This window comes from Urtica dioica, chromosome 10, assembly GCF_054948205.1.
Source record: "Urtica dioica subsp. dioica isolate 48M chromosome 10, U.dioica_male_clone48M_v1_H2, whole genome shotgun sequence".
Classification (NCBI taxonomy): Eukaryota; Viridiplantae; Streptophyta; class Magnoliopsida; order Rosales; family Urticaceae; genus Urtica; species Urtica dioica.
The window spans coordinates 18,017,792-18,030,314 of NC_142765.1; the positions used below are offsets into that span (position 1 = coordinate 18,017,792).

Here is a 12,523-nt window from a genome sequence, read left to right on the forward strand (position 1 = left end):
AATGGAAAAGCATTTATAATTATAGTGTTGGTTTGAAACTTTTTCCTCTTCTGTGCTCTTTTAGGGTATGCAATATATTCAATTGCCTGTTTATATTTGGCACCTTGATGAGTCATTAAAACAAAATATAGGTTTTAGCTAGAGACACCTTGACTCATGCACTGGTCATTTTAACTCCATAGTCCATTGTACATTTAATTCCTTTTATTTTCAAGCACCAAACACAAAACACGACCTACGCTACTCAGGGCCGGCCCTAATGATAGGCCACTTAAGCAAAGGCTTAAGGCCCCAAATTTTTTGTGAAAAAAGGTTTTAAAAAAAGGCCTCATATTTTTGAAAAAAATGCCTCGAATTTTTTACAAAATAAACAATGTGTAATTTGTTGTCATTAGCCCATTTTACACTTCTTGTTAGGGGAATAACCTAAGTTTCATTTAATTAAGGAAATAACCCATTTTTTCTTAGCAGATAATTATACCCTTCGCGAATCAGTTAATTAATTAACAGACTGAATTGAATTACGCTAATTAATTAACTAAATGTTTGGATTGGAAATTCACAAAAAAATTTACAAAAATCAGAACTTAAGTTAATTCATATTCAAAGCATTCAAATTTCTATTCAAAGCATTCAATTAATTAACCTAATTCCTAATTCAGTCAGTTAGTAAATTAATTTTACTCACAAAAAAAAAATCAGAACCTAAGCTAATTCTTAATTTAACCAATCAGTTAATTAATTATTCTAACTCAATTCAGTTAGTTAATTAATCAACTGATTCGCGAATTAGCACTGATTCAACAAAATAGCTCAACAATTCAACAAACCGATTGATCAATGGTAGATAGAGCTGTAACGGACTCAACAGCCCATGGGTGGGAGATCAGAGGCGACTTTCTCGGTATTGCCGTTCCGGAAAGACGGGTACCGAAAATCACGAACCCAAAGACATTTTCTCTTTTTTTTTCCCTTTTAATTTAAGAAGACAATGTTAAAAATTGCTGTTAAAAAAGTCATACTATTACTTTTGAATTTTATATTTATTTATTTTTGTAAGACCTCATTTTAATGTTTCGCTTAAGGCCTCAACAATCATTGGCCGGCCCTGACGCTACTATGCATTATTAGCTCAGAAAAATAAAAAATAAAAAGCAAAAGCAAAAGGCAAGTGCATTCTTGTAATTAACTCCCAAAAAAAGTCCCAAGCCCTTAAATGTATAAATTCCTCTCATTTGATTTCCCTCCTCCATCATCTCCCTGGATTAAAAAAAAAAAAAAAAAAGAAACAGTTCTTTCGATCGTTCAAAGAAAAATGAATACGGAGCAAAGTGAAATGCAGTTCCTAGGGTTCCTTGGTGTGTTCGCAGAGGCGAAGAAGATAGTGACGTCACAGAGAAGAATCTTCAGCCAGATCGCACTCTCTCTGATCCTCCCTCTGAGCCTCCTCGTCCTCATTCACGCCCAGATCTCGGACCGCCTTCTCAGCACCATCGAATCCGACGAGGACGACTTCAACCACTCTCCGGACAACACCGCCGACCGGGAAAGGCTCACACGCGCCGTCGTGTCGGAGTGGGCCCTGTTCCTCCTCTTCAAGGCCGTGTACTTCACGCTCGTCTTCGCCTTCTCTCTCCTCTCCACCGCCGCCGTGGTCTACACCGTGGCCTCCGTCTACGCCGCCAAAAACGACATGTCGTTTTCCAGGGTCATGACCGTCGTTCCCAGGGTCTGGAAGCGCTTGATCGTCACCTTCTCCGTCATCTTCTTCTACCTCTTCGTCTACCCTCTCTTACACTTCGCAATCTTCCTCGCGATCTTCATGTTCTTCTTTGACGAGTACATTGTTTTCTTTTTCTTCTGCCTTCTGATGGTGACGTACGGTGTCTTTTTCGTGTACTTCTCGCTGACGTGGCAGCTCGCCGGCGTGGTCTCGGTCCTCGAAGACTTTCGCGGGGTTGAAGCGATGAGGAAGAGCTCAGCTCTGATGAAAGGCAAGATGTGGACGTGTTTTTGGGTCTACGGGGTTTCGGTCGGTTTGGGCTTTCTTTTGCAGTTCGCGTTTCAGAATCTCGTCGTTGATGGGAATGCTTTTTTTGTGACTAGAGCTTTCTACGGAGCGCTGTGCCTTTTGGTCTCTGTGAGCCTCTTTTTGCTCGAGCTCGTCGTTCAGACCGTTCTATACTTTGTCTGCAAGTCTTACCATCACGAGAACATTGACAAATCGGCTTTGTCTGATCATCTCGAGGTTTATCTCCACATTGACTGCGTTTTTCTCACCACCGCCAAGGATGTTCAGCTTGAAGAATATCGTGTTTGACTATTTAACGTTGCTACCGGTTATATATTTAGAGTTTGGGAATATATTATTATTATGTAGCATGAGTTTTTAAGGGTTTATTATATGATATTTATATATGTAGCAGCGAGGAAAAGAAACGTTAGTCAAGAATATATTTATTGGGAAGTAAACAAAAAAAGAAATTGAAGGGATACATTAATATTTTTCGTGTGGAGTATTATTTATTAAGAATGAAAAGACCGAGATGTTTGAAAAAAAAAATTGAACAAATTGGGAAGAAGGAACGAGAATGGTAAATGCCACGTCAATATGTACACAGTACACGTCAAGTCATACTATTAACCCGAATAAAAACTCGGGATTATGGTTAGTATTTTTGTATGTTACTACAAAGAAATATTGTGATTTCTTAATAATACGAACAATAATATAAAGCTGATAAATACGAATTTCTGTTCACAAAGTTTATTTAAGCTATATGAAGTTAGAGAGAAAAGTGCTTCTAAACTACTACTTTGTAGGACAAAGAAAAGGAACCCTAATTAACCATACCTCTCACAGGGCCGGCCCAACATATAATGAGGCCTTAAGCGAAAGAAAAAAATTAGGCTTAAAAAAAAACAAGGATATATTAAATATTTTTAAAAACTATTAAGAAAGTACATCATTTTCAAAAAGCTAAAAGAGGACGATCACAAATATTTATAAACTTATCATTCATATTCATATGGTTACTATGTAAAATCTTTATATATTTAAATTTTGCCACTAATATTTTTTTAAATTAAACATGATTTTTCTATGTTCTAAAATGCAAATCAACACACATAAAAATAAAAGAAGTAATTGTAACCATAATTTAAACGATCCTAATAGCCAAGATCTTAGAACTACATGATTCTCACAGAACATTAGGGATTGAGAAAACCTACCTCGATCCATGACGAGAGTGACGGTGACGGCATCGGATAATCACCGAAACTGGTTTCTCTCTCTTGATCTCTTTAGACTTCAGAGCTTTCTTTTGATGGCAGAGGAAAACTACGTAATAGGTTGAGAGAGGATCAATCCCTAGGGTTTCTCTTTATATAGACCCACCATCAGGGTATAATAGGAATTTACCTTTTAATTAATTAACCAATATGAATTATCTTATTATTATTAAACCCTAATAGGTAATACACTTGGGTCACATTATTTTCCACATACAAAGCCCACTAATGGGCTTCAAGAAATATACGGTCTAACATTCTCCCACTTGGCCCATGTGTCATAATGTACCTAATAGTTTAATAATAAACATAAGTGCGCATAGAATAAGATAAATTCGTCATAAAATTGGTTACATCATAAAGTCTCTATTAAGTATGAAAACTAATAAGGATCATAGCGGTTGTACGTCAATTTATCGACATAGTCCCTTCCATGTATCACAATACTAGCTTCACACCTAACATGACACGTAATAAGGTATTCATAATGGTCCGAATCTTGATCATATAATGCATTCATGTATATACTAATCATAATAGAAAACAAGATTCATTACTTCATATCAGAAACAAAATAAAGGAGCTCAAAGTGTCAATCACACAAAACATACATTACGTCAAGGATGACATCCAAGGATCCTCATTCTTTCACCATGATCAGTAAATACCTTAGGGGTAATCCTTTCGTTAATGGATCTGCAACCATAAGCTTTGTGCTAATGTGATTGATTGGCACATTTTTTTTTTGTTTCCGAATTTATTCTTTAACGACAGAGTATTCCAATTCTATAAGCTTAGCACCTTTCGAATACTTGTCTTTCTTAGAAAAGAAGACTGCTGCGGAATTATCACAATAAATTTTCAGCGGCTTGGCGATAATGTCGACAATTCCAAGTCCTGAAATAAAGTTCCGCAGCCATAAACCATAAGTCGTAGCCTCAAAGCATACTACGAATTCAGCTTCAATAGTGGATGCAGTAATGACAAACTGCTTCACACTTACATGAAATCACTAATTTGGTTAAAAGGAACATATAGCCAAAAGTGGACTTTCTGGAATCCACGCATCCGGCATAATCTGAATCTGAATATCCTATCACCTCGAGGTGATCGGATCTTTTATAAGTGAGCATACGATCCTTCGTTCCTTGCAGATACCTCAGTACTTTCTTTGTAGCTTTCCAATGATCTATTCCTGGATTACTTTGATACCTGCCCAGCATTCCGACAGCAAAACTGATGTCTGGCCTGGTACAAGTTTGTGCGTACATCAAGCTTCCAACAATAGACGCATAAGGAATTTGTTCCATTTGTTTGCGTTCCAATTCATTTTTTGGACATTGATTGAGACTAAATTTATCTCCCTTCTGAATTGGAACAACACCTGCAGAGCATTTGTCCATTTTGAATCTCTCAAGAAATTTATTAATGTATGTTTTCTGAGACAATCTCAACCATCCTTGTGATCTATCACGAGATATCTCTATTCCGATCACATAGGATGCCTCACCCATATCTTTCATTTCAAAGTTCTTAGAGAGAAACTCCTTGGTTTGACGTAATAAACCAAGATCATTAGTTGCAAGTAAGATGTCGTCAACATACAAAACCATAATTATAAACTTACTCCCATTGATCTTCAGATATATACATCGGTCAACGATGTTTTCTTTAAATCCAAAAGATGTGACGGTATCGTTGAACTTGAGATACCATTTTCGGGAAGCTTGTTTAAGTCCATAAATTGACTTCTTCAATTTACATACCATATGTTCCTTTCCGTCAACCACAAAACCTTCAGGCTGATCCATGAACACTTCTTCATCTAAATTCCCATTCAGAAAGACAGTTTTCACATCCATTTGATGGAGCTCTAAATCATAATGAGCTACCATAGCCATAACAATCCTCAGAGAGTCTTTTTTAGAGACAGGCGAAAAAGTCTCTTTGTAATCAACACCATCTTTCTGAGTAAAACCTTTGGCAACGAGTCGAGCCTTGTGTCTTTCGATATTGCCATTTGAGTCGAGCTTGGTCTTGAAGACCCACTTGCACCCTACTCTTTTACAACCTTCAGGCAATTCAACAAGGTCCCAAACTTCGTTGTGATCCATTGATTTTAGCTCTTCTTTCATGGCGTCTAACCACTTAATAGAATTCTCACTTTCTATGGCTTGTGAAAACGAAACTGGATCATTATCAATTCCTAAGTCGTATTCCGACTCTTGTAGATAAACCACATAATCATCAGAAATAGTGGATCTTCGTTCTCTTACAGATCTTCTTAATGCAACTTCCTGTGGTTCATCTATGATAGGTTCATTTGGTACGACATCATTCAGTGGTGCTTGGTCGTTAATTTGTTGTTCTTGCAAAGCATTATCATGGTCAACATGAACAGGAACAACAACTTGAGAAGAAGGTAGAGACAAAGTTACTTGCACTCTAACTTCTTGGATTTCCACATTACGTGGTTCCAAACTCCCACTGACTTCACCATTTTCGATGAACCTAGCATTACCAGTTTCAACAATTCTCGTACTATGGTTAGGACAACATAATCGATACCCTTTAGATTTTTCTGGATAACCAATGAAGAAACCACTGATTGTTCTTGAGTCCAGTTTCCTTTCATGTGGATTATAAATTCTTACTTCCGCTGGGCAACCAAAAACATGCAGGTGCCTTAAACTAGGTTTTCTTCCTGTCCAAAGTTCAAAAAGTGTCTTAGGAACTGCCTTACTGGGAACCCTGTTCAATAAATATACAGCGGTCTTTAAAGCATGCATCCACAAAGATTTGGGTAAAGAAGAATTGCTTAACATACTCCTAACCATATCCATTAAAGTACGATTACGCCTTTCTGCTACACCATTTTGTTGTGGTGTTCCTGGCATAGTGTATTGAGCACAAATACCACGGCTTTCTAGGAACTTAGCAAATGGACCAGAGCACTGTCCACTTTCATCATATCTTCCATAGTATTCACCACATCTGTCAGACCTGACAATTTTCACCTTTCTATCTAATTGTCTTTCAACTTCATTGACAAACACCTCTAGGGTATCTACCGATTGAGATTTTTCATGCAACAAATAGACATATCCATAACGTGAAAAGTCGTCGATAAAAGTGATGAAATACCTTTCTCCACCAAGTGGTGGAACGTCAAATGGCCCACAAATATCGGTATGTATAATTTCAAGGAGCTGTGAGCTTCTTGTGGCTTCTTTCTTAAGTGTCTGTTTTGTGTGCTTTTCCTTAATGCACTCAACACAAACTCCAAGATCGGTAAAATCCAAATTAGGTAGGATATCATTCTTTACCAACCTTTCGATTCTTTCTTTGGATATATGACCCAAACGTTTATGCCACAAGTAAGCAGACGATTCATTAGATAAACCACGTTTAGTACCAACATTATGATGCACGGTTAAAAGAGTTTCAGCAAAAAAGGTATCAAGCTTTAGTTTATACAAACCATCACAAAGAATACCAGAACCCAAGAAAAGATTTTGTTTGAATAAACTGAAACATCCATTCCCAAAATTAAAAGAGTACCCAGCTTTATCGAGTTTAGATATGGAAACCAAATTGCGAGAAACAGAAGAGACATAAAAAGTTTGAAAAAGGTCTAAATGATGCCCAGTGTCTAAGACTAAACGATAGGTTCCAATGGCTTCAACTTGGACTTTGGTTCTGTTTCCCATGAGGATGAATTTTTCATTTTGGCTTATGGTTTGGGTCGTAAGAAATCCCCTTTCTTTCGAACCATGCCTTATGTTTTGGGCAATCTTTCTGCCAGTGCCCAATCTTTTTGCAGAACCGGCACACATCTTTACTTAGTTCCTTCTTGTGGATTTGGACAGATGACTCATTAAGCTTTGATAGTCCTTGCTTGCCCTTTCCAGTCTTCCGTGGTTTCTTTCTAGCTCCTTTATGACCAACGCGATTGGCAGAATGATTTCCTGATTTCTTAAGCCTCGCTTCCTCTTGAATGAGCATACTTTGTAATTCATGCACATTCCATTTATCCTTCAGAGTGTTATAATGCACATGAAATGTGCCATACTCAGGAGGTAAGGAATTGAGGATGAACGTTACTAGGAAATTTTCATTCACTTCCATTCCCATGGTCTTCAGTCTTGCTGCAATGTTCTTCATTTCGACAACATGCTCATGCATGGTACGAGAACCATCAAACTTCATGGTGGTTAACCTACCCATTAGTGCCCCAGCCCGTGACTTATCAGCCGAGTCGGACTGAGAGCTTTCTTCCACAAACTTCATAAATTCCTCAGCACTTTCAGTTTTCTTAAATGTGGACTTGATGTTGTCTTCTACAGTCATTCGCATAAACATTAGGCTAAGTCTGTTAGATCTTTCCCAAGCTTTATGGAATGATCTTTGGTCAGCGCTGCTAGCATCAGTTAGAGCAGCAGGTTTCTCACTTAAGAGTCCCGAATCAAGATCCAGAACACCGAGGTGAAACTGAACTTGTTCTGACCATTCAGAGAAATTAAGACTAATGAACTTAATAACAGACGTGGCTTGTGACTGAAGAGAAACAAGAAAATAGGCTGCAAAATTAAATAATATATGCTCACACGCTAATGCTTTGAGTAATAAACCTAATCCATAATACAGATTCAGAACACGTAAAATAAACATAAGGTATACACTGAAGTCACCTTTGGGCAGATCAACAATATATACGATGAGGTAAACATAATTGATGCTAAAAAATAAATTTTTCACATAATAGGTTATTGACATACTTAAATTAGATATATTTGCAATCTTTGGATATACTAAACATACCTAACCAAGCATATCAATTTACCACGATAATGTTCATAAATTAAAAAACAAATGATCAACCTTTGGGCGATCCATAAATATTTTATACCCATGAACTTCAATTTACTCATGACACAATATCATAACGTCATTTACTTTAAAAGCATCACATAAACATGAGTAATTGAATTTATTTTAATTTGATATTCAAAACATTATAATTTGGCCACTTTGGTGACTAACAAATTAATCACAATATGGATATCAAAATTAAAATATAAAATTTTGATTATGGCAAAATAAGATTTATCAAACCATGTCACTTTGGTGATCAGATTCAATAAAAACATTAAAATGCCACGTATAAAATATTATCTTACAATTGGCAATATAAGACATCATAAAACCAAATCACTTTGGTGATCAAGTTTAAACAAAACAATAACTTTAATTTGCCAAAACATTATATTCACTTAAAAATTGAAACTGCTGAATTAATTCATAATAGTCAACAGACTCGATTGACCAAGTAATAAAGGAATTGATTTCATCAATCAATGGCTTAATATACCTTATGCGGAAAACACATTCATAAAAAGTTTAATATTCGTAACTCGATCTAATACATAAAAGCATAAAACAATAAATCATAAAGGAAAACAAATAGGCTGACAAACAAAACTTGCAGAAAAAACAAGAGAATGAACCAAATACATAATTTCATCAAAATTAAAACAAACTTCATGAATTAACTTTCACCAAAACCCACAATAATCAATCAAACATCCAATATATGTTTCTAACTTCATAACTTTATATTAAAGCACTTAATTTCAATGGCCCACTCATACGGCACACTGCCAAAGAAGAATGATGTTCTTAATTCTTATCCATTAAAGAATCAGTGAGTATTTCGAAACATGAAAACAATCACAAAAAAAAGGGATTGATACAGATTCAATATTTGGGAATTTCGAAAGACAATCACAAAACGTAACTCGATCGGATCCGAACAAAATAATAGCAACACAGCGAAGATGATTCATAAACGGAAAATAACTAATTCACAATCAAGGCTCTGATACCACATGTAAGCATAATTTAAACGATCCTAATAGCCAAGATCTTAGAACTAGATGATTCTCACAGAACATTAGGGATTGAGAAAACCTACCTCGATCCATGACCTCTTTAGACTTCAGAGCTTTCTTTTGATGGCAGAGGAAAACTACGGAATAGGTTGAGAGATGACCAATCCCTAGGGTTTCTCTTTATATAGACCCACCATCAGGTTATAATAGGAATTTACATTTTAATTAATTAACCAATAGGAATTATCTTATTATTATTAAACCCTAATAGGTAATACACTTGGGTCACATTATTTTCCACATACAAAGCCCACTAATGAGCTTCAAGAAATATACGGTCTAACAGTAATTGTCTACTATAACTCAAAAAAAAAAAAAAAAAAGCTTCAAATAATCTAACTAGAAAGAGAAAATCTAAAAACTCAATGAAGAATGGGCCAACAAATTGGGGCCTTTATTTTTATATTTGATTTTGGTGTTAAATAGTACATATTATACAAGCACATTTTAAATTAAAAAAGAAAAGAATTAAGGCGATGTGTTTCTAGTTATAAATTGATTTCTAAGTAAAACTAATCCTATATTTCTCACTTTTTTAATTTTAACTATCTCAAAACAAAAATTTATATTATCTAGGTGAACACAAAAGCTAGTTAATTTGACGTATTTTTCTTATATCCATCTGTAAAAACCAAATCCTGGATGAATATACCACTTGTTAATGAAAACCTGCATGATATAAAATACAATATTCATGTCTTTAATATCAATATATAAATATAAAAATAGATTCGTACTAAAAAACTATCAAATACTTATATATATAATTTATAATAATTACTTTTAGACTAGTTCAAACTTAGACCGAATGTTATCTGTCTATGTTTAGATCACATACATACAGGATTCATGTAACTATTATGTCGGATATGGACTTTAATATATTTCTTGAATGCATTTCGCACTAATGTATTATTAATTAGAAAGCAATAAACAAAATTTTGACCAAGACATGAAAAACCCTATATAAACCCCTACGTACAATTTGTACAAAATCATGTTTGGCTGTTTGGGCCTTATTGTGCAACAAATGGGCCAACAACTCTGAACAAAATTGAGGCATATTAACCACCAACAACAACAAAAGTTTGGGGCCTTTATTTTTCTCAAATTTTATGGGCCTTAAGCGATGGCTTAGCCCGCTTAACTGTAGGGCCGGCCCTGACCTCTCAGATAGTGAAGAAATCATTCCAATTAATTTAATGATCATGTAGGGAATGCGTGCTGGCGTACGTGTGTTCAAAGTCATATGTGATTTAAAGTTTAAACTCTCTCCTTCTCTCTCTCTCTCTCTATATATATATAATTAATTTAAATGTATGTATACATGAGAATACAAATGGAAAGATAATGAAAAAAAGGGAAAAAAAGGGGTTAGTTACGAAAGATAGTACAATGTTCACTATATAGCATATATTTTAGAGTATTCAAATAAGTTTTTATTCTAGTAAACATGAGTTTACGTATCCACGCTTCGTTGAAGATATTTTTTGTGCTAAATATACATACAATAATTTACCAAATACATAATAACAATTGTTTTTATATATTACAAAATGTATAAAAATATCATATATGTTGATATTGTTTTCGATCACTGCTACATACATGGACAACAGGTTAACAAGTCAAGTTTCGAGGTCAATACAGGTTAGATTGATTGTAGTTAGTTATTTTTGGAATCTTGTAAGCTTGTGATATAAAGGCTTTGAGATTGAGGTAGGAGTAACTAACGAGATTAATTGTGTTAGTACTCTAGAGAAGCGATTGATTTTGGGAAATAGTTCTGAGAGTAGGGTTGGGATAAATACGAGCGTTCTTGAGAGGAAATCGATTGAATCTTCGAATCGATCGATTTGAGAGAAAACAAGACTTGTGTATCGTTTGCTCTACTGTGAATTGTTGTTGTACACACCGTTGATTAGTGGAGAAGCTGAACGTAGGCAATTTTGCAGAACCAAGGTAAAAATCCTCGCGTGTTTGTGTTTGTTTGTTCGCGATCCAATTTGTAATTGTCGAATCTTGTTTTTCTTTGTGGTTGAATTATCGTTCGAAGAATAAAATGTTCACAATTGGTATCAGAGCTACAATAGAGAAAGATGGGTTTCACAAAGATAAAGATTGATCGCTTCAACGGCAAAGGAGACTTCGCGCTATGGAGACAGAGGATGAAAGCAATTCTAGTTCAAAATGAAAGTTGCAAAAGCCCTCAAGGGCGAGAAGGAACTCCCATCGGCGATGACGAAAGAAGAGAAGGAACACTGGCTTATAGCACCATTGTTATGTACCTTGGCGATAAGGTACTCCGAGAGGTCTCGAAAGAAACCACCGCGGCTGGGGTGTGGCTAAAGCTCGAACAGCTCTACATGACGAACACCCTCACCAACCGCGTTTTCTTGAAGAAAAGGCTCTTCGGTTTCAAGATGAGCGACAACAAGCCGTTAAAGATTACCTCGATTCTCAAAGACTTTCATCGATCTTGAGAACATTGAGGTGAAAGTTGAAGAAGAAGATCAAGCTATAATGATCTTGAACTCATTACCTCCCTCCTACAGTCACTTTGTGGAAACGATGAAATACTCAAGGGAAACATTGAGTCTGGATGAAGTTCTTGTGGTCTTGAAGTCAAAACAAATTGAAGCCAACACCAACAATGAAGCTGCAGAGGGCTTACTAGTTCGTGGGAGGCCAGATAAGAAAGACTCCAACAAGGGAAAGCACAAGAACAAGGGCAGCTCGAAGACTTCAGCAAGCAACAACAACAAAGAACCAAAAGTCTACAAGTGTTTTCACCGTCACAAAGAAGGACATTTAAGAAGGAACTGTCCTAATAGTAAGGAGGGAAAAGGCCAGGCAAAAGACCAAGGTGAAGCTGCAGTGGTGGAAGAGGGCTATGAAAGCGTATAGGTACTCATTGTCGCTAACAAAGATCCAAGTATTGACTCGATTTTGGACATTGGCTGCACTTTCCATATGACGCCAAATAGTTCCTGGTTTGTAGAATACAAAGAAGAAGAAGGCAAAGTCCTTCTTGGCAACAACAAGTCATTCAAGGTCATCGGCCAAGGAACTGTCAGAATGAAGATGTTCGACGGCATAGAAAGAATTATGTCCGATGTAAGGTATGTGCTTGAACTGAAAAGAAATTTAATTTCTCTAGGCTCGCTTGAGAAACAAGGATATAATTTTAGAGCAAAATGAGGTATCATGAGATTTTCTAAGGGATCTTTAGTTGTGATGAAAGGTTCTAGGAATAATGGTCTGTACACTCAATTAGG

The 12,523-nt window shown here is 36.0% G+C and overlaps 2 protein-coding genes across 2 annotated transcripts; one reads left to right on the forward strand and one right to left on the reverse strand.

The window, feature by feature from the left end:
• The first annotated feature begins 1,315 nt into the window (after positions 1-1,315).
• On the forward strand, positions 1,316-2,467 carry LOC149383672 (uncharacterized). Its single transcript, XM_089627876.1, has one exon. The coding sequence runs from the start codon at positions 1,316-1,318 to the stop codon at positions 2,318-2,320; it is 1,005 nt and encodes a 334-aa protein (XP_089484002.1). The 3' UTR covers positions 2,321-2,467.
• A 4,550-nt stretch (positions 2,468-7,017) lies between these two features.
• On the reverse strand, positions 7,018-9,278 carry LOC149383673 (uncharacterized). Its single transcript, XM_089627877.1, has 2 exons — positions 9,269-9,278; positions 7,018-7,874 (listed from the first exon to the last, which is right to left on the reverse strand). The coding sequence occupies exons 1-2, from the start codon at positions 9,276-9,278 to the stop codon at positions 7,018-7,020; spliced, it is 867 nt and encodes a 288-aa protein (XP_089484003.1).
• Positions 9,279-12,523: the final 3,245 nt, after the last annotated feature.

Coding starts and splice junctions, on each gene's coding strand:
- LOC149383672 (XM_089627876.1), top strand. CDS start 1,316: ATGAATACGGAGCAAAGTGAAATGCAGTTCCTAGGGTTCCTTGGTGTG.